The sequence below is a fragment of the Excalfactoria chinensis genome, chromosome Z (genome assembly GCF_039878825.1).
Source record: "Excalfactoria chinensis isolate bCotChi1 chromosome Z, bCotChi1.hap2, whole genome shotgun sequence".
Taxonomy (NCBI): domain Eukaryota; kingdom Metazoa; phylum Chordata; class Aves; order Galliformes; family Phasianidae; genus Excalfactoria; species Excalfactoria chinensis.
Window position 1 is genome coordinate 54,024,028 of NC_092857.1, and position 23,539 is coordinate 54,047,566.

The window sequence follows — 23,539 nt, forward strand, 5'->3', positions numbered from 1 at the left end:
TTCTCAATTGGTGTAATTCATTATAGATCCATTAACTTCCAGAGGGGCTATTCTGGTTTATTCTGGCTTAGTTTCTGACCAGAGTGTTCAATTCTGAATATGTAATAAAAGTGTTAGTCATCTTAGCAGCTGTTATTCACATTAGTATTTTATACTCAGTTCTGGGTGTTTTAATGTGTTTTTCCTTGATCAACAAAGAGAGCCCTTGTTCACAACAGGGTACGCATGGGCAGGGATTAGATGAATCTTCCTGTGCTTTTGAACTTTATTCTGATGTATTTGCTCTTATGCATAATATTCTGCTCCATGAGTCTAATCAGAGATGGTTATCTGGGAAAATAACTGCCAAAATAACAGCCAGTATCAGTGAATGTTCAATGGGAGGCTGTACTGTGAAGACTTCATTTGTTAAGTGTGAGCACACAGGGAAAGGAAACACTTCTAAATGTCTGATCTGGAATCGGTGATTTCTTTTTTCAAGTCAACTATACCAACCAAATAATGATTAATCCATTGCATTCAAATAAAATCATACGTTACTAAACAAGTATTAAGATGGTTGAAAATAATATTTGGTAAAGGCCAGAAATCTAATTAATATAAATGCTTTCTTTTCTAAGAATCATACTATTGGATGATACAGTACTCATATGATGGCTAGAATAATTGTAAGCGTAGTCTGTAATGTGAGAAAATATGATTTCCAAGATTCTTCTCTGTTTTTTGTTTTGTTTTGTTTTTTCCTGGAGAGAAATTAAAATAGTAATTTTCTGCTTAAAGAATCCTTTTATCGTTTCCTGTCATCCTACCTATCAGCCACTTAAACTAGTGACCTCATTCTGAGCCTACTGTTCATGAACCTAATTTTACACATCTTTGTAGCCCAAAACGTGTTTTTCTTTTTTTCTTTTTACTTCAGAAAATGTCAACATAAAGTCATGTGTGATTTCTAATATTGTAAACAAATTTTGCTAGAAATTACCTACAAATATTCCGTATTTGAAAACATCAACTCTTATGGTATTTAATTGGTATTAGTGTGTGGCTTATATCATAGTGGTTTGTCTCTTTGTTCTCCCTGTAGCAGGGTATCAAAGAAAAAAACAAACAAACAAACAAAAAAACCACAACAACAACAACAAAAAACTTTTTAGCTAGATCAGTTTGTCAGTGTAAATTGTCCCTGTTTTTAACATTCTGGTTATTTTTTTCTTAATCTGATGGAGTATATATGTTATTTATTCCTGTGTCTTAGGAAGGATGTTTTAGAACCCATGGTTATCCACCATTGACAGTTCTGAATTAATTTTCATATTTCTTTTCAGCTTTCTTATAAGGTAGATGCTGCCATACTGCCTTTTCCCCACCTATTTTGTTTCATGGATGATCAAAGTTAATTTTCCTCTTACATGAAATAATCTCTTTCTGTGTTTTTGCATTTAATCTGAAAGATCTACATGCATCTCCACTTTTTTCTTTATATAATGGAGATTTATTTGGTTCCCATCCTTCACTCATCTTCTGTATTGCTCTTCTGATAACTTCAGTATTTCAGTGGGGACTCAAATCATGTTTTCTTCAAGCTCTCTTTAGTTACAGAGAGACTGTATTACTTTTCATAATGAAACCACCTTATCATTAGAGTAGCTTCTAGGAGGACTGTCAGGAAGTGTTCGAACCTACGCAGGATTTTAATAAATTAATTAAGCAACAATATGTTTTCCCTATCTATAGATACTCCATCTTTTGAGAATCACTGCTTACTGTGGGAATAGTAAGGGAATTGACTTGAGCTTTGCCACTGCAAGGTGCCATTGAATAATTTGTCTTGTTGCTGCATACTGCAAAAGGATGGTGTGAGTATCAGATTTAGCAGTAAGGTTCTTCATCAGAAGAAAATTGCTTGTTTCCTAGACGTGAATATAGTTTTGTGTTATGAAGTGGGTTTACTGTACAAGGTTATCAACAATCAGTCATTCCCATTTTAATAAAGAATTTGCATGGTCACTCCTGGCCCTACTGACTGCTAGGGAAGAATATATGTAACAGCTCTGGGCAGGATCCTATTTCTTCTGCTATGGCATGCAGTTTTTGCCATATGGAAAAGCCATCTTGGAGTTAGTAGATCACAGGGAACAAAAGCCAGTTTTCTATGGTGAGTCTGGTTGTGATTTACTTTAATACCACACAATTACTTCAACTTGCATCCTGACTGTATATCTGAATTGTCTGACTAGTGTGGGGCCAATCTATTTGCCATAGTCTTCCACCATCATTGCCCTTTAAAATTCCCCTGAATATCTTCTTGCTTGTCAAAAAGAATGTGTTTGATCAACAGTTTCATGAAATATGAAGATGCGCTCCTTTTTGACTACATCTTCAGTAGTGACCTGTTAGTGGTGACCTTTGTGCTCATGCGCAGCCCAGCCAAATCAATAGAGCTTTGCCAGTGTCTAGAGACTAGATAAAGAAAAACTGCCTGGGTCAGAATGTAAACACCAGTCCTTGGTCCAATAAGAAGTATTATAATCCATTCACAGTGAAAAATAAATGATGAATACAATTTAATGTTGTGCCGTGTGCGTGTGTGTTAAGGACTGTGTTTTAAGTGTTTAAAAGATTCTAAGTATAAATAGAGGTTGTGATGAGTTAAACCAGCCTATTTTATTCGGATTAAAACATGTGAATTGATAAATGTTTGTTAGCTACACTTTAATGTCTTTAAACATCATCTTTATCAGATTCCAAAAGCACTGCTCAGTGTTATAATAAATATTAATGTAGTGCTGCTCTCAAGGTACTGATTGAGATCTTCACATTTGTTTAAATTTATTCTCAGAACCTCTTAGAGTAGCCAGAATTACCTGTAGCATTTTCCACAGCAAAATTATCTGGTGATGTTGATTGAAATTGTACCAGTGCATCTGCCATAAGAAACGTTAATGTCACATCTGACTGAGACACGTGTACCTTCTATGTTCATCATTTCTGAATCCATTATAAGACCCTAATGGCAGCTGTATATAAAGATATGCCATAATGACATCATAATTGCTGTCTTTAAATTCACAGCATGAAAAGCCTTTTAGGAACAGTGTATGAAGAAAAAAAAAAAAAAAAAAAAAGCAGCTAACAGCAATTTCTAGGGAATATTCCTGGTATTTCTTTGATTCAGTGGGGGTTTTATGTTTATTTTAATAGAAGTAAATGGTTCCAGGAAACCAGTGTTGTAAGTAGAACTTTATTCTTGGTTGATGACATTTGGCATCTCAGGTCAGCTTTCTTGTTTCATAGCAAACATTAAAAAATGTGTGTCAGAGCTTGGAAGTTTATCTTTTGACTGTACAACAAGAAATATATATATATATAATAGAAATAAGTTTATTAAATTTAGACAATAGGTATATGCATACAAAATTGCAAGATATAAATATTCTAGAAATCACTTCTGCAGTAAGATTTTTAGAAAAAACACCAACTTCTCATGAAACAATCCCATAGAAGAAAGGAATTTGGAGTCTTGCTGTAATTCTGCCAGGAACCTTGTGTAGTCACTTTCTGGGCTGGGTCCTTTTATCGTTCATCTCAGTACACTCATTCTGAGTGAGAAAAAGGAAAGGTGAAAAGATAGAAAAGAAAGCAGTACCAAATCTTACAGGCTTCACTGAAAATTGTCAGTAGTCATCACTGAGGAGTATGCTAAAGCAAAGCACAGGTTTTTACAATAATGTCTTGTGGATTTATATCTAACTTCCCAGCATTTCAGTTAGTTATTCAAGATGCTGAGTGCTTCGGGCAGTTTCATCTTCATGAGATTGGTTTTTTTCTTCTTAAACTTCACTGTTTGCAGTAGCAACGTAACCTTTGATCCTGTCAGCAGTACTGTTGGATTTATGTTAGCTAGATTTAATTCTTTCAGCTCCTTTCTGTTGTCATTGGTAGGTAGATTACTGTAACATTTTTTCATGCTGAACAATCTTGATGGCCATTGGAATGGCTCACAGGGCCATTAGATTCAAAGTATATTCGTGATTGAGTGTCTTTGAACCAAGCTGGCCAAATTGTCATGCCTTCCTGCCCCGGAACTCACTGATTCCTCCACAGAGGACTCAGCTTCCAGTGTTCCAGCCCTCTCATCTCTCCATACACAGCTCTCATCTTCTGTTGACTATGCTGTCTGTGTTGGTGCAGTATATCAGTCAGATGCCTTCATACCACACCTATAGTAGGTGTATAGTCTGTAGTGATACTGCCTCTTATCTGCTTCGATGTTTACAGATGTGTCTTCATCGTTTGGACCAGACTTGTATATTCCTTATTTCTCAACACCAAGATATTTTACAAAAGCAAGTAAACGTTGCTTGTAGTTTTACACACAAGGAACTGAATCATCAATTTTCATCAAGGTATTGGTAGGAACAAGAATTTCCTTGTCTTCCTGTTTGTAATGCTATACGCTGAATAACTTTGATCCTTAGAAATCTCTTTGCAGTATGGGACATCAGAATACTGTAGGTGCTGGGGATTTGATATTAAGTCTGAATTCTTCTTACAGATTTCAAAGATTTCACCCACATGTAAGTAACCGAAGATGGCTTGAGCATCAACATGTAATCATTAACAAATGTTTACCAGGGCTTGATCAGATTAAATAAATTCATATTAACTCCAAAACAGCTGATTGCAATTGTGACTTCTAGTTGCTACAAGCATAGGTAGAAGCAGAACTGGAGAATTAGATGTAAAAGGCATGCTAGTAATTTTTATATATTAAGTTTATGAGCATCTTTGTCTACTTCCAATATCTAGTGATACAGAAACACTGTGTAAACTGTGGGAGATGCCTTGTTTCCTTTTTATTCCTCTAATGTTTTCTCAGTGTTTTTCCTCTGAGGATGAAATTTTGAATGATTATGTTTTATCCAATCATTAATTATGTATGTTTGCATGTAGGGACATTTTTATTATAGCTATCTTGGGGTTCCAAGATTAAAAACATTTTTATGAAGAGACATAGTGCTTGTGTCACTTTTGGTATAAACTCTTAGCATAAATGACTTTGAATCTTGAAGTCCATCTTGTCTCTCAAACAGAACAGATAGAACCACACAATATTTATTTTGCTATGTAAATACCATGACTGGCAAAATAGCTCTGAACTGAATATAATCTCTGTGTAAGATTTTACTGTACTTCACTACTAACTTGTAGTAAGCTATGTGGAGTTAATGTTCACGTTTAGGTACAGATTCTTATTTTAGATTTTTCCACCACTAATGAACCTGAACCAAAAATACCTTCACTATCCAATTATGGAATTTGTAATATAATTGAAAAAAAATAAAAAATAAAAAATCTGAGGCTAGACTAGAAGACAGTACACAATGAAGTTATTGGTAGAGGTTAGTAATTAATCCAATACAAAATGCCAACACCATGAAAACGTACTTTTTCCAGAGTTATTACAGCTTGTAGCTTCCCTTGTGTTGTACTGATTTCCTCAAAAATTGTTTAATGGCAAAAGAAAGCATTCCCATGGCATGGAATTCTAAGTTCCAACTATTTCAAAGCAGTGTGATGCAACTCCAGGTCATTATGGAGGTTATGACCTTGGTTTGCACTTCTGTTTTTCAAAGACTACCTTTAGGACCCAGTGGATAGCTCTCTGGCATTGTGATTGCTCTGTGACTAAAAAAAAAAGTGTGTCAAGATGATGATCTTCTAAGTGGGCTATATTTTACGCACATCAACGACCTTGATGAGGGGATAGTGACCACCCTCAGCAAGTTTGCTGATAATACGAAGTTGGGAGGATTGGCTGACATGCCTGAAGGCTGTGCTGCCATTCAGCGAGACCTGGACAGGCTGTAGAGCTGGGCAGTAAGAAACCAGATGAGGTTTAACAAAAGCAAGTGTAGAGTCTTGCACCATAATTGCATGCTGGGGGAAGACCTGCTGGAGAGGAGCTCTGCTGAGAGGGACCTGGGCGTCCTGGTGGACGACAGGTTGGCCATGAGCCAGCAGTGTGCCCTTGTAGCCAAAAAAGGCCAATGGCATACTGGGGTGCATTAAAAAGAGCATGTCCAGCAGGTCAAGGGAGGTGATCCTCTACTCTGCCCTGGTGAGGCCTCATCTGGAATACTGTGTCCAGTTCTGGGCTCCCCAATACAAAAAAGACAGGGATCTCTTGGAAAGAGTCCAGCGGAGGGCCACAAAGATGGTGAAGGGCCTGGAGCATCTTCCCTGTGAGGAGAGACTTAGGGAACTGGGTCTGATTAGCCTTGAGAAAAGAAGGCTGAGAGGGGACTTGATCCAGGTTTATAAATACCTGAGGTGTGGGAGCTATAGTGGCGAGGCTGGTCTCTTTTCAGTAGTGCGTGGGGACAGGACTAGGGGAAATGGGCTGAAACTTCAGCATAGGAAGTTCCGCACGAATGTGCGCAAGAACTTCTTTACGGTGAGGGTGACGGAGCACTGGAACAGGCTGCCCAGGGAGGTGGTGGAGTCTCCTTCTCTGGAGATATTCAAGAGCCGCCTGGACGCCTACCTGTGTGACGTGGTGTAGGGAACCTGCTTTGGCAGAGGGGTCGGACTCGATGATCTCTAGAGGTTCCTTCCAACCCCTACAGTTCTGTGATTCTGTGATATTTTAAATAGCATTACAAATGACCATTCTACATAAAGGTTAGTAGGGTGATCTCTTAATAAAGAAATCTCACACTAATCAAAAGTTGGTAAATAAGTAATACAATTACCTGTAATTCAAACTCTTCTGTTGGACCAGCTTTCAAATGTCTGGTTGCATTCAGCAAGGGGTTTTGCATAGTAAGGCGTACTCTCTGACTTATGGGATAACCTCAGAGATGATGTTTGGAAGCTCAACACTGTCACTGCCAGGGCTAGGGTCAGCTGGGTGGACTTGGCAACATTAGTTGTAAACATCAGAAGCATTTAGTAGAGCAGCAGTGATGCCAGTGTTGGGTGGAATTTCAGTCAAGAGGTGTATGTTTTACATGAATAGTGAGAAATTACTTTGGACTCCAATTACATCACATTTAAGTGAAGGATCACTGCACAGATTTTTTTTCCCAAAGCTTTTCTTAGCTTCGTGTTTTTAGTTCTTCCATCTATCTGATTTGTTGTTTTGTTTAGTTGACCTGCATGTTGTTTAATATCTCCTGGGAACGCTATTCAGAAGCCTCCTACCTCCACCCTGGGTGGTACAGATGATCCAAATAGGACATCCAGGGACTCCAGAGAATGACTGCAGCGAATAGTCACACCCGGGACAGTGAGCTCATCAAAACCTTTACACATGAAGACTTTTTTAATGCTCTTGCCTGAGATGGAATGCGCTGGCATGCTAGATGGCTGTATATCCAAGCATGGTGCACAGAAATGAGCTTCACCAGGCAACATCAGTACAGATTTGAAAATAATTTGAGGGCAAGAGATGGAAAAACATTTCTAAAACTGCATATAATAAATCTGGGCTTCCAGATGAATACTGAAAGGCTGGAGCATGCTGTTGCTGAGCAGCTTTACTGAACTGCCTTTGGCCAGTCAGAAATCACAACATCTGAGTCACCAGCAGTGCCATTGATTCTCTCAAGCACCCATAAAAAATAAAGCAGGGAAAGCAACTTAATCATTAGTAGGCTTCAGATATTGCAAAAGCAATCTCTTCACTTTCACCACTACTTAATTAAATATCTACCCATGACTCATTTCAGAGGACTTTTAAGGATATTGTAAAGCTTTCACCTTTACATTGTAAGTGAAGTACTGATACATGGGAGCTAGAGACATCTTCATATGCTGTGTATAAGAACTTTCAAGAACTCTGCATCACTGATAGGTTTTAACCTTTGACAGTGTTTAAAATGAGTGACCCTAGAATTATGACTTTACTACAGTATTTGTAGCAACGTACATTTTTCAGGACAATTGAAAATGAATCTATCTTCTATTAAAGTACATATGATCCATTAAAATACACCATATCAAAGTGTTCTTAAAATAAATGTTTCTATTAGGGATTGGGATTTTGATGATTAAAATTAATGAGCGATTTCAGATTCTTTGTCGGTAATTGTGAAAACTCATTCCTTTTTTCCCCTCTAATATTCTGATATACAAAAAGGGCTCTTTCATCTCGACCAAAATTTTTATTTGCTTGTGAAATTTAGCTCGATTTTTTTTTGTCATCTAGCTTCAAGACAATGTGTGCTAGTAACAGTTGTGCAGTCTCAGATAAATAAGCACTGAGAAGGAAACCATATGTCACCCAGATTTTTATTAAAACATGAGAAGTTTCCGTACAGGTTCAAAATAGTATTATTATTTTTTTTTTAAATTAAAAAGACACTTAAACTGTAAAAGAAAAAAAGATTTTGAGAGAGGGTGACATGAGCAAGAGAACAGGATTTGCAGAGGGCTCGGCATATGTTGTCAGTGGTAATACAGTCTAGCAGGGTGAAATGTAAACTTCCGTACTGAGCTGGACTCAATTTATACATTTTGTATAGCTGGATCTAAACTTTTTTTTCTTTTTTTCTTTTTTTTTTTTGCTGAGTTGTTTTAAAATGTGTCTTCATAAACACTTCCCGTGGAGATATTCTTTGTAAAAATAAATGTTAATAACTGACTGACAGAGAATTTATAGAACTGCAGGCTCAACTGCCTGTCGGCCCCAGAGGATTACGGCACAGTATAGCCAAATTTATACAAAGAATGAAATAAAGAGTAGAACAAAAAAAAGGCTGGAGAATGATTCTTTCTACTTTCATAAAATTGAAATAGTGACTTGTTCCTGCTAATTTCACCGAAGCATATGTAGAAACCATAAATATCAGTGTGTAATTTTGGACCTTTGTGTGACCTATATGATCTATTCCTTGTGAAAATTATGTCCAAAATCTGTGTGCTGTAGAGGATAATTTTAGCATAGGTAGAAGTAGTATTTCCTAAATTGCCTGTCAGAAATGACTTAATCCTACTTTATAGGAATTGCCTACATCAGTCAGACACATTCATTTCAATACCCATTCATTTAGGAGACTCTCTGCTGAGAATGTCAAAGAGATGCTAATTATTATCAGCTATGGTGATCCTTCGGGAATTAAGCTGAGATTGAGAAACCACATAATTACACTACAGTCGGGGATTAAAGTGATGAGTTTTGCTCCCTTTTTGCTTTTTTTTTTTTTTTTTTTTTTTTTTTAATATATATTTGGTGGCTTGGGCAGCAGCTGTCACACACAGGCCTCGTGCTTTCAGTGGCTGTTTTGTGAGAATTCTTCTGCTTTCAGGCCAGTTTATCTGCTGCCAACACTGTGCTAGGGTAGGGGGAGAAGAAGCATTAATTGTGGTAGGTGGCTTTCTAAGGAAAATGTCACAAAGAAAATACCAGGGTCCTCGATTGAGGCAATCATTCTGAGTAAAACCATCTGCTGTGCTGAAGAGAGACAGCGGGGTTCGAAAGTCCTGTTGGTCACCACATTCTGCCTCTGCTTAGGTGGAATTCAAGTGGGAAATTCTGTTCTGTTAAGTGGGGGACTCTGAGGGGAACTTAGGGACCTATAGCAGCATTAGCATCTGGTCATGTGAAGAAATGTTAATAACTGCTTCGAAGACCTTAGCACCCTGAAGGAATGAGTCCTTATTACTCTGAAAGAAAAGGAATTGGGTAAATTTTCATTCATAAGAGAATTTAAAACTGGCAGACTTTTGTATTGCTGCATATAACATCTGTATGGTTTAAATAAAAGATAATCCTTTTCTTAAAGATGAAGTGTCCATATTCCTTGCTATTTTTTCCTGTCCATTCCAATCCAGATAGAAAACTTTTCTTTCTAACTTCAAATCCTTTATTGTGAGCCAAGCAAGTTAGTGTACTAAATAAGTCTTATTTAGTGGGCTGTGCCAGAAATGTAAATTTTCCTTGAACTCATTTGGCACTGTTAATTGGTTTTGGAATTATGGTCGTATGTCCTGATAATTCAATAACACAGAGCTGATGGCAGTAGGCTGTTTAAGTGTATTTTACTGTTCAGTGTTCCCTATTTCTGGAGTAACTGATTAACTCAAAAATCAGTCCAGCACTGTAAGCCTGGGAACTAATTCTGTGAGGTCTATGACTGTAGGGTTCTGTTTAGAAAAGACATTTCCCATTCTAATGTAATTCAGCAGCCTGAGGGGCACAAACATTAAAAAGCAATTTTACCAAGTGAAAAACAAAAAAAACAAAAAAACAAAAAACAAACAAACAGCAACAACAACAACAAAAAACCAGTATTTAAGGTCATCGAAACCATAGTGTTTTTGAAGCAAAAAGACAATAAGAGAGGTGAAAAACTAAATGAGAACACTGGTGTCATCTTCAACAGTAAATAGAAAGATCCAGATTCTGCTTTCACCTGTGTTGCATTAAAAGTCAGCAATAGATGATTTTCAAGATAGAATTAGAATGGTTTTAATCGGAAACTATGAGGAGCAGTTGAGCTGAGCATGCATAGCAGCACAGACAGATGTTTTGAATGAATTAAATGAAGTCTTAAAGTTTGGAGATCCTTTCTTACGTCTTAAATATATTCTAACAGTGTGACGTGATGGAAAATTGTGTCCATGACTACATTTCTTATGTGTAGACTCTTATAAACTACAACTTTTAACCTGCTTGCAGGAATTCAGGTGTTGAGAATGTGTTATTCACATGTATGAAGCTAAATCATTATAGGCAATCAAGTTGCTCAAATGTAAAATATTTCTGCTGAAATTCTGCTCACCTTTTCATATGTATACCAAGATTTCAGTATTGCTTTTATATTGCTTTTAGTCCTCTAGTGAGAATAGAGCTTGTAGTCAAAGAAGGGCTGGATTCTGCTTTCTCATGTGAGTTCAGTGCTGTTGTGAACAATTAGACATATCTGAGCTTCTGAGCTGTAGAATTTTCATTACAGGTGATGATATACAAAGAATGAATGTGAATTGGTGCTTTTTTTTCCAAGCTGATAGGTTAATGTAATTGAATGAAAGTTTGGGGTTTTCTTTTCCTTGCTCTTTTTCTTTCCTTTTTTTTTTTTCTCCTTTTTTTTTTTTTTTTCCCCTCACAGTTCACTTTTGCATAGCAGTATAAAGAAATACAAGAGCCTGAGAGAAAATAAATATCTTAAAATACAACTGAACTATGTATCCTTAAGTAAACTACACATATTCATTTTTAAATACTGTTGGTTTTCAAGAGTCATGGTGTCTCATCAACTAGTGCTTTCGCAACTCCTTTACTTCTCCTGCAAAGTATGTTTCTAGATAAAGTTACCATTTTTGTTTTTCTGTGATGTTTTTATTATGATATTACAGACCTAGACTGAGCTTCACTCAGCCATTTTGAACATCTCTTTTACAGGAAAAAAATGCAAGCCTAGACTCCCTTATTGAACCAGAGATGACTGCAGTCCCAAACTATAGTATTTATAAAGATCTAATTATATAATATATAGTAATAGTTATTTTGTATCTGCAGAGATCTAATTTTGATATGAGATGCTTTTTTCTCTTCTTATAGTTTCCCAATAATTTGAAAATAGTAGAATCATAGAATCATAGAATTACCCAGGTTGGAAAAGACCTCGAAGATCATCAAGTCCAACAACAGTCTAATGATAGTACCCTAACTCTAAAAATCCTCTGCTAAATCATATCCCTGAGTACCACATCCAAACGGCTCTTAAACACATCCAGGGATGGCGATTCAACCACCTCCCTGGGGAGCCTATTCCAGTACCTAACCACCCTTTCTGTAAAGAAGTTCTTCCTAATATCCAACCTGAACTTGCCCTGGCAGAACTTGAGGCCATTTCCCCTCGTCCTGCCACTTGTCACCAGTGAGAAGAGACCTGCCCCACTCTCACTGTAAGAACCTTTCAGGTACTGGAAGAGGGCAATAAGGTCTCCCCTCAGCCTCCTTTTCCTCAGACTAAACAGCCCCAGCTTCCTTAGCCTCTCCTTGTAGGGTTGATTCTCCAAGCCCTTCACGAGCCTTGTTGCCCTTCTCTGGACCTGCTCCAGTACCTCCATGTCTTTCTTGTGCTGAGGTGCCCAGAACTGAACACAGTACTCAAGGTGAGGCCTCACAAATGCCGAGTACAGGGGCAGGATGACTTCCCTAGTCCTGCTCACCACACCATTCTTGATACAAGCCAGGATGCCATTGGCCCTCTTGGCCACCTGGGCACACTGCTGGCTCATATTCAGCCGACTGTCCATCAGCACACCAAGGTCCCTTTCTGTGTGGAAGCTTTCCAGCCACACCTCCCCAAGCCTGTAGGGTTGCCTGGGGTTGTTGTGACCAAAATGCAGGACCCGACACTTGGCCCTACTGAAACTCATTCCGTTCACCTTGGCCCATTGACCAAGTCTATCCAGGTCCCTCTGTAGTGTCCTTCTCCCCTCTGGCAGATCAACACTCCCTCCCAACTTAGTGTCATCTGTGAACTTACTGAGGGTGCACTCAATCCCCTCATCCAGATCATCAATGAAGATGTTAAACAGAAGCGGCCCAAGCACTGAGCCCTGGGGGACGCCGCTCATGACCGGCCGTCCACTCCATTGATCACAACTCTCTACATGTACATGAAGCTTACTTTTAATTATTTTAATAAGTGGGAAAACGTAGAAACTTGTTCTCTCTGTAGATTTTCAGACATGGCCTCCATGCTGGCAGCTAACTGAGTTGTCTGCCCAACCTCATTGTTAGCAGTTCACTGCTGCAAGGATTTTGCTCTGTGCTGGCTGGGGCAAGCAGTTACCCAGGTAGAGCTAGGGTTACAGCGTGGAGTGTGCACCCAGAACTGTTCTGTATGGGTGCACAGTTCTGTGAACCAAGCCTCTTGACCCTCTTGGGGTGAGTACTGGCATTTTTCCTGCATCTTCCCTAAGATGTATCTATCTTCTGTTTGCGTCTTCCTTTTTTTTTTCTGTCTGTCTCATAGCACTCTTCAAAATGACAATGAATATAGCAAACTTTATTATTTGATATCTTCAACCTTTGCACAAATATATTTTTTTTAATGCTTTATGATGTTTCCCTTTATTGCTATCATGTCGATATTCCTTCTTTTGACTATTTACCTCCAAGAGGTATGCTATATTTGGAACATTTCCTTTTCTTCGTCAACTTTTGTTGTTTTATAGGATTTATTAACTGGCTTTCATCATACAGCACTTGCTCCTGTATAGAAATTGCTACAGGTTTTCTCAGGAGTATAATAGTAATTCATACTGAACTGTATAATTTCATAGTAAAAAATTTAATTTAGTGAGAAGTGAAGGATCTTTACTTCCCTAAAACGGTGTTGAACTTTAGACAGGAAGAAAAAAGATTTCAGAATGAAAAATTAGGTTTATATTCAAGATATATCTCATTATTCCAAATGCTTTTGTGTCAAGCAATAAATAATATTTTTCTGTAGCTTTGTTTGGCCTTTAGTCAAGTGCTATAAATGAATCCCTTAATGGCATTCACTCTGGGCAGCACTAGTGGGTATGTTTTTAGAGTCTTATGATGATGTGTGATACTTTAAGTTTCAAGTATATGCCATCTTTCCATTAGTGGTTCTGCCCATAGAGGTAGCTTGGCATAAAAAACAAACTACAGCAAAAAAGCAAAAAAGCCTTTGTTGATGAATTTTTATGTATGAGCCAGTCTTCTACTATTCATGAGATTGCATTCCCAACTTGAAGTTGGGAAATAAATGCATTTTACAGCGAAGACTGACATTTTTCTTCCATTTTCTTCACATGAGCATCAGTGGGACAACAGTATTAGAATATTAGGCAATCCTGAGCGTAAGTGCCTGTCTACAGAGCACCATTATCTATTACACAATTAGAAGTACAAAGGCATTATTTAACATCAACATTGTTTTAGTTTTGTATATGCAGTTAATTTTTTTATCTACTTTTTAACAAAGCAGAGACTGAGAGGAGAACAACAAGGAAGGATATGGTCTGTGATAACTAAATTATTTGAATTTGTTGATGTATGCTTGATTCTTTACCGTAAACTATTTTATGTATCTTAGTTAAGGAGAGGCTGACTTTAGGAACTGGTGCTGCAACATGCAAAATAGTACTAATATAAGTATTTGGTATCCTACCCTCAGAGTACTGTAAGTAACTGATAACTAAATAGTAACTAACAGCCATGAAAATGTTTTTAACAGTTAGCACTGGAAAAGTATGCATAGCTAGTTAAACATTAGTGGAAAGTATTAGGTTGTAACTTAACCTCTTTCAGCGTTTATTCTAGGCAGCATACCTTGTCTGTACTGGACTTTGAAACTCATTAAGTATCTTGTACTTTGGAAATATGACACATTATGCTTATTGTCACTCCACAACCATCTGTAAGTCTGTATAGCATTAAGTATAGTTCCTGCTGGCAAAATGTGAAAGAAATGAAAATTAGGACCCACTATTTATTCTCAGTAAAAACCTTGAATACAGAATTTGAAATTATGGTGTCTTTCATTCGTGTAAAGATTAAACCTTTCTAAAACACACAGAAAGTAATAATCATGAAGGTTACCATAATAGCATCATCCTCAGTCACTACATTATTGTTTGATATATTTCAGTTGAAATGTTTGCTTCTCTGGATGTCATTATCTTTAAATTTCAAAGTAATTAAAGATTTTATTTTTAAAGCAGGCATACCAAATAAAAGCACTTTAGCAAGTATTGATGGCTGAAATAAAAATGCCTACATGTCTTGTGAGTGTACAGCGACATCAAGGGAAGGGAAGGAGGGCTTTTGCTTACGGAAGAATGTCATTTTCTTGATATTCAGGTTTCAAGTAGATAAGTGTCAAAGCAGAGAGGAGATTACTTTTGAATCGAGATTGCATCTTTTATGAATTTGCTTGATGAAGTAATATAAATATGAACCACGTGTGTAGCTGTAGTTCATGTGGTAATTATGCAAATTAAAAGTGTATGTGAATACAGCCTACTAATCTTAAGTAGATGAGCCAGTGGACACAGGTCATCCAGCTTCAGATTGTAAAGACCTAGGAATTGTCCCTCTTTTCCTTTCAGTCTACAGCTTCTCTGTTAGTTTGAGAGATTTACTCTGAATCAGGGCCATCTGCTCCATGGGTAGATTGATAAGCTGTTGTTAGCACTGGTTTTGCTCCAGCTAGGTGATTTCTTGCCTCTGTGTACATACACCAGGCTGTCACTCTGCCTACAGTGTGGAAATGCAGAACACCTAAAGATTTATGGGCTGGTGGTTTGAAGTAGCTGTATGACTTATATAATCACTTTGTTTTGAAAGCAACTGCTATCAAATTGGAGTCCATTTTAGCAATATGGTAATTTTAAAAATTTTAAAAAGTAGTTTAAGAATTCTCCTTTAGTATTTTGTCTACAGGACTTTGGTTAACTTTGTTCTTTTTCTTTTTGGCAGCTCCAGAACGAAGAGATTCCCTACTGGCTAGTCCTGATGTCATCAGTACTGCTCCAAGACGAAAGAGAAGACAAAGAGCAACAAATCCTGTTGGGACAGAAGCTAAGATATCAACTTCTGAGACTGAAATGCTAGAAAAGGAAAAGTAAGTCATTTTCAAAATGTATTGAAGTGTTGCTATATCTACAAATACTTGTTCTTTTTGTGCTTTCTTCTGCAGTTTTGTAATATTCAGAGTACCTAAGTATTGGTTTGTAGCATTTTTTTGTAGTTATTTACACATTTTCGGGACAGCTTTGAATAGATGTGAATGATTAAATGTAGTTAGGCCCAAGGAGTTAATCCGTTTAGAACATCTCTGAAATGACAATTATGAGATACATTTAAGTGACTCGGATAATTTTAAACAAAAAGTCTGAGGCCTACTAGAATGGTATTTGTGGATTACCATGTATCCCTGCAGTCACAGAAAGATTCACTCATAGCATCAAACTAGGTTCGGGATCTTGAACTAAGCTGTGTAGTGGGAATTAGGATTGTCTTTCTTCACACTGAGGGTGATCAAACAAAACTAGGTTGCTCAGAGTGGTTCAGAAGTCTACATCTATGGAAGGAATACAAACCCAACCAGGCATCATCCTGGGCAACCTGTTCTGGTTGAGAAATGAGAGTGAGCTAGAGAATCTCTGGAGGTCCCATCCAACTTCAGTGATCCTGTTATATTGTCTTTATAATTTATGTGGAAATAAATTCGCAGTACTATTTTTAATAGACCCAGATAGACTTCTTTCAAGAATAAGATCACTTGGGATAAAAAATAAATAAATCACTCTGCAACACAATGGGTCGGAACTTATAACACTTGATAAAAATATTTTTGTTTCTGTGTCACTCTTAACAATTTTTATTTTTACATAACCTAAGTGGGGGTTATACATAGAATTACCTCAGAGCAGCTCTGTGTTTGGTGGTATTTTCTTTTTAGAAATGGATAATTTTTTAAATCTATGGTAAATTTATTTTGAAAATTATTATGTCACCCTTTTATCTCCAATATGCAATGTGTGATTAACTCTTAAGCAGACGTAGACACAGGTAGACTGCAAACACATTTCCCAAGATTTCTGTTTAAATCAGCAAGAGAATTATCTTATTTTGACTAGAAAGATTGTAACTTGGTGCTGACAGTGAATATTTAAAGTTACAGTTCTGTTTTATTAGTGAAAGAATATTAGTTTTTAGAATGGTCTAGAAAACATCAAATTCTATTTTTCCGTGCTGTTAGAATCTTGTATATTACAGTGAGCCACACTTTTTGCCAATTGCGTGCAGTCAGACAGTTTGATTTCAAGACTCTGGCTGTCTTTGCCTGAAATACAATTTGACTCTTTTTAGTATCGATTGTGGAAGGAAAGCATACAGAGGTGAACAATAACAAAGAGAACAAAAAAGCCTCGGGCTCAGTAATCCTTTGAGTCCATTGCCTTGGGGAAGGACTGACATGATATCGATATTTTTGTTTTAGTTCCTTTAAATTAGGCAAATTTTAGAGAAATAGAGCAGCATTCGATTTTTGTACTGTGTAGAGCATTTCTAATGCACTTGTAAAATCAAGTCAAAGCTGGATCTGAAGAGTGGTTCTTCCTGGCTACTGCATAATTAGCCATCTTTTAGGTCTTAGTTAAAAAACAAAAAAAAACAAAACAAAACAAAACAAAACAAAAAAAACATTGTTTCTACCAGGTCCCTGTCCCTTCTTTTCTTCTGCATTTATTATGTGTGAACTGTATTGTAAACAACTGCTTTGCACTCCAGGTTGCAGTTTTGGCTTGAGACATACCTTTCAGGACTTTTCCAATGAAAAAAAAACACCATGTGCTTCTTTCTGATCCCAAACAGACTTGGAAATCAAAAGTAATATCACTCAATACTAAAACATATTTTTGAATCTTTCATTTAATTAAAAATACAGAGGTAGTACTTGTGCTTTATTTGATGAGAAATTATTGGATCCCCATTGTTTACCAGGAAAATTACAAAGGTAAGCTGATTGTTTTTCTCAGTGTCTCTGCTCAGTTCTTGGTTTTTTGAACTTCATCTTATGTTTTTTTGCTGGCTACTAATCAAACGCTCAGCCAATTTCTTTGGCTAATAACTCTTACTTCTCTTCAGCCTGTCAGAAGTTGGAAAATATAGAATTAGTGTTGTAATCCAGTTTGTAAGTATGTCTATTTTTATGAAGTTTCTCCCACAGTTTTTACTCACAGATGGCTAGATCTTTCATGACATGAAAGGTTTTATCTCAAGCTGTGGTACATTGAGGTCTTGCCCCAGATTTTTTGTAGTATTGTGTCACTTAGTGAAAAATTATGAATCTAAGTAGACCACTACAGTCTGTTTTGAAGGGGAAAAGTTAACTCCTTCACCTTTGGAAATGTTCCATCACAAGCTATAGAAGATGCACAAATCTTGGAAGCACGTCATACAATTCTGTTTGGCAGAAGGATCAAATGACAGATTGTAATCACCTTCATAAATGCGTGACTGAGTCCATGTTTCTGAACTCTCCTGCACAGACCTGCAGAAGGATTTGATTCTTTACCTGTGATGTAAATCCTTTAAGGCGCTATCTGATAAAGTCATATCCCACAGTTCTAGCTTTAACAAACTAAAGCTTGTGATTTCTGTGCATTTGACATCACCAGTGCTTGCTTCATATTTGCTAGGCAATGAAAGAGCAATTACAAAGCAAACATCAAATGCATAATGTTGCCTTTATATTATTAGATCATAACTCAGTTGATACAAGACCCTAAATGAAAAGAAAAAAGCACCTTTTTGCAAAATTAGATTGTCTTATATTCTTTTTGGCTTTCCAAACTGATAATGAGGACCAGAGGGTTCACTACATATTTCTTTTTTTATTTTTAATTGCAGTTTTTTTCAACACAGTCATCATGGAATTGCATAACAGGAATTATAACTTAAATTTTATTTATTCCTTCTAAGATTGTAAAGTCTGCTAAGAAAGTGCCATTTATGCTTGAAGTTAAAAGCATCTTAAGTAAACACAAAGTCATGACAAATGAAGGGATTCTGTTTCCACAAATATTTTAGATTTATGGATTTTGAGGCTAGGTATGTGGCAATTATTTAGTCTTATGGAATGAAAATATATACTTAGATATGACCAAGAACTCTGAAAAGAATGCAAATAAAAATTATTTAACATAGGAATTAGGGCAAAGGAGCTCTGTCTCTCTCATGCTTTGCATGTGGGTGCAGTGGCAGAAAAAGGAGTCAAATTGTATTTGTCTATATAGACATCTATTATTCCTTTGGCATTTTATTCAAGGCTTATATAAATTTTTTAAGGAAACTAGGATAATATGAAGCTTAGTGAAAGTAGTGTGGCCATGAGATCAGCAGAGAACTGAGCTAGGATTTGTGCCACAAGATTTGATAAATTAACTGTTAAATTATTTGCTGAGATACTTGTGTCTTCAGGATGAAGTATAAACGCAGCATAAATAGCCACTGAACTGCTGAGATGCCAATTTATCTGTCTTTGCAGTGGGTTGCTTTCCAGTATGAGATATCATGAAAGCAAATGCATCTTTAGGCAGACAGACATTACTTATAGTTCACAGCAGTCAAAGTATAGCTCACAATTTATGCGTTTTTAAGATGTGACAAAGGATGATTCTTACAGTTCATAGCATGATTGAGTCAGGAAGTAAAATAAAATTATGCTTATTCCAGTTAATTGTGATGGTATTTGTGAAGCTTTGACTGTAACTTAATATCTGACGATTTCCTAAGGTGCTGAGCAGAGATAATACGTAAGGCAAGCTAAGATGCAAATTCTACTTTTCATAATTTGCATTTTATACTTGGTGGAGAAAAATTAATAAAAGCAATCCCAATTCACTTTTAGCGGTTACGCTTATTGATGCATTACCCAAATCTCTCAGGGGACTGCATATGAATAACACAACTAGCTATGCAGAATATCCATGGAAGATAAAGGCTTAAGTATATAGCTTGAGTCCTGTCTGTGACTGATTATTCCTAAAATAATTTTCCTCAGAAATGTTAGAGCCTGTTTGTGAAAACGTAACGTGAACTGAAGATGATGGAAAAAAAAGAACAACACATATATAACATTTTATGAATTAAGCTTAATGATTAAACACAGAATGCTTTTTAAAATTTGTATTATCTGAGCTAATAGAGTGCAGAGGAACTCAGGCAGTGTCGGAGTTTGTAGCTTAAAACAAAAGTAAATCAGAAATAAGAAAAAGTTTTCAATTTTTCATCTGTTATTTTTTACTACTGAAGAATCATTTAGACATAAAAATTTTTATTTTTCTTTTCTGTTTGCTTCAAAATGTATTTCTCTATTTGAATTTGATTGCTGCTGGTGTAGTTCTTCTTGCTTTGATTAACAACACTGAGTGACTATTGCAGTCTGGCCTACATTTACATTAAATAAAATAGATGTTTCCCTTACCTTCAACTTGTTTGATTTTTCTGAAATATTTTGTTGTAGCCATTAACCCACTAAATTTAAGAAAGTTGTTGCCACCAGTGCTGTAAGTCTTTCTTCTTCTACATACAAATACTGCTTTTTCAGACAACTTGAAGTGATGAGTATATATTTAGAAGTTCACAGAAGAATCTTCCTGAAAGAACACATAATCAGATTTTGCAAGGGAGTAACAGAAAGAATTATGTACCTTCACCACAGAGTCAAGGAAGTAAAGATAACTTCAGATGCAGGACAGAATGCTGGCAGGGTGCTTGGAAGTGCCGTGAGCTGCAGAGGATGTTTTGTGCCACCTGAATTGCCATCAGTTTCTACACTGGGGGAGGCCAAAGTGGGAATGACATTCTTACTTTGAGTTTTTAAATAAGATTGTTACGGTCTTCACGTTCAGGGTTTGTGCTTGACTTGAGGATCTATTAAGGTTAGTCACGCATGTAATTGTGTGTAGGATCAGCTGCATAGTTTTTACCTGTTAATAATAAACAAGTTTGTTGGTTTTTTGGTTTTTTTTTTCATTTTCATACTCTTGTCACTTTCTTTATTTTTGAAAGATTTTTATAGTTTCCAGATATATCATTTATTTGAAAAACAAAACAAAACAACAACAAAAAACCTTTCAGCTTTGTATTACAACACTGAAAGAAGCTAGATTTGTCTTTCTTTTGATAACCTCCTACCCCTGAAAAAGCACTCAGAGCCTGTGGTTTGCCAGGAATCCCCATGAGATCCTCTCTGAGTTTGTGTGAGTTATTGTTTGAGGGTCACATTTTTAAGCTCTTAACATACAGTTTATTTAAAACATGGTTTGCCTCCACCTATGATTCAGGTAGCAAAAACATAGATTTTTCCTGGAATTTGGGTTTCCCGGAGGGTTACACATAGACATCAGTATTACTGTCTCACATGTGAAGTAATTTTTTCCAGAAAAGGTTTAACCAAGTGAAATTTAGTTCCCACTGAAAATGATACCATAACCTCCCACGGTCCAAGGGGAGTATAAAGTTATCACCACAGTTGCCCACGATAAAGAAAGATCTTTCTGAGAGTACATGCTGACCTGCCACTTTTTTATACAGTGAGTGTATTTATTTAATACAATTGGAAAGAACTGGCAGAGCTTTGCACAGTGACACAAAGGACTATGATCACCGGTGTAGGCACATGTGCATTACTGTAGTGCCTCTGGACCAGAGCAGTGAGCTATTTGCTACCATCATAAATTTATGAAATACAGTGTTCAGAAAGCTTTTGATGGTTAAATCATTTGGGTTGCAATATAAATAGGCTAAGAAATATCTCAGAAGTCAAAAGTTTGAGAATCTACGTCAATTGATGAAATGTGTCAATTAAATGAGAAATGTTTCAAGTAGCTGAATTAAGTCCCTTGTGGGTTTCATTCATGTTTAGTATTCCCTTATTTAAGAAGAACAGAAATAATTTTCATGGATAATCACAAAACTCTGAGGATTAGAATGGACCTCTGGAGAATATCTAGTCCAACCATCTTGCTCAAGCACTACTACAGTAAGTGGCACAGAAAAGTGACTGGGCGAGTCTTGACCATCTCAAGAGGAGACTCCACAACCACTCTGGGCAACCTGTGCCAGTGCCCTGCCACCCTCACAGTACAGTTTTTCTGCAGGTTCAGGTGGGACTTTCCTTGTTCTAGTTTGTGCCTGTTGCCCCTTGTTCTGTTGCTGATCAGAGCTAAAAGAACCTGGCGCCCATCCTCTTGAAACTCACTCTTCAAAATATTTATGCACATTGGTCCCTCTCAGCCTTCTTTTCTCAAGGCTGAATTGTCTCAGATCTCTCAGCCTTTCCTCATAAGGGAGAAGATTTCACTAAGCTTTGGGTGTTTTCTTTCCTTCCTTTTTTGCCTTGCCACTGGCAGGAGCAGTAGATCACCAGTCCTACCAAACAGACTGTTTTGACTACCCCACACAAATCTTAAAGATTGTGCTGTAACTTTGTGTGGCCTGATGGGAGCTCTGATAAGTGATACTAATCTTCTGAACAGTTTTCTGTAAATATTTAATCTTGCATAAGATTTGAGTGAAAAGAAGGGTTGTGTTCATTACCTGTGTTGTATGACTTGTGGCAGTACAAAAATGGGGTGTAGTCAGAGGCAAAAGAATGGAATCATTGATTAAAACACACAGCTATGTCTGTGAAAAGAAGAAAAAAAAAAAAAGCATTAGCATAACATCTAAAGTAATTCTATGCCCATCTGGAATGAACAAGGCAGAAATAAATGCACCACAGAACAGTTACCTTTGCTTTCTCCTAGGTGACACTCTGTTTTTTTTTTTTCCCTCCCCTTGTTTTCCGTCTTTGTTTTAACTGAATGGTAGATAATTAGAAAGTCATCCACAATCTGTGTGGGAAGGGGTGATTTATTTCCATCGAAAGTGCAAGAATTGGTATCCACATCGTCATTTCACCCTGTTCCCAAGGGAAAGATGGGAAAATACGAAGGCTGAAAGCCTGAGGCACAGAAAAAACGAGCATTATCTGCTGACCTTTGAGATGGCAATTTCTCCTGAGCAAAGCCACTCAGCTCTGTAGTTTGTAGCACATCTCACCAAATTTTCTCTCCAGTAATAGTCTAATAATTGACTGTTGATGGATAAGTTATTACTCTGTGGAGCTGACAGGAGCATGCCCTGTGTTTTCTCAGGGCACGTTCTTTACAGCAGAATTTTATTGCTGTGCCAAATCTGGTGAGATATATTTCTCAAATGGTTAGTCTACAATGAATTCTGATGAAATTGGTAGCTGTGAGATTATAAGAAGATGACTTTAAGAATGGAAATGATATGCTCTTCCACTACCTTTCTGGTAAACCTTCAGTGTTTGTTCTCTTGCCTTTCTAATAATGATTTTACGCCATAATAATGCTTGCACTACATTTTATATTTTAAACCTCTTTTACGTATGCTGTTTGCTTTTTTATATCTTAGCACCATTGATTATTTCTGTTAAGTATCTCCTTTTTTATATTATTAATTGTTGCTTGTGTTTTTAACATGTGAAACAAAAGAATTGCTTCTCAGGGGTAAGTTAAGTTAAGAAACAAGAAAGACTGTGGCTGAGCTAATTGGCAATATTGGAATATTCCCTGTCTTTTGATGTAGAGCAAGCTATAATATTTTTAGACTTTTGAGTGGAAGGGTGAGAAGAAGGAAAAGAAGGGCTCTGTTATTAAAAATAACAAAGAAGGAAGTATTTAAAAGGCCCCCATAACTCCTCATGATTGGTATACAGCAGCAAATGTGCCATTTTTATGAACATTTCTGTAAAGGACTTTTGATGATGGTATTAATTAAATACACATTTCCTAAAACAGCTCATCAGTAATGAATATTTTCATGTTACTTCTAATGGAAGAAATAGGTAATGTAGCTGCCTAAGATTTTGGTTGCATTCACTGGGTGGAGATTAGGGCCAGACTGATGGAAAGCCTATGCAATCATGCTTGCATGCTCAGTCCTGATATTAAAAATAGACAGCACATAAGA

The 23,539-nt window shown here is 36.8% G+C and overlaps 1 protein-coding gene across 2 annotated transcripts in view; it reads left to right on the forward strand.

Annotated features, from left to right (window-relative positions):
* XRCC4 (X-ray repair cross complementing 4) overlaps positions 1-23,539 on the forward strand; it is a 172,076-nt gene that overhangs the window by 94,906 nt on the left and 53,631 nt on the right. For both annotated transcript variants that reach the window (XM_072359156.1, XM_072359157.1), the window contains one exon: positions 15,470-15,614. In XM_072359156.1, the coding sequence (XP_072215257.1) occupies positions 15,470-15,614 (145 nt within the window). The remainder of the gene's footprint in view (positions 1-15,469; positions 15,615-23,539) is intronic.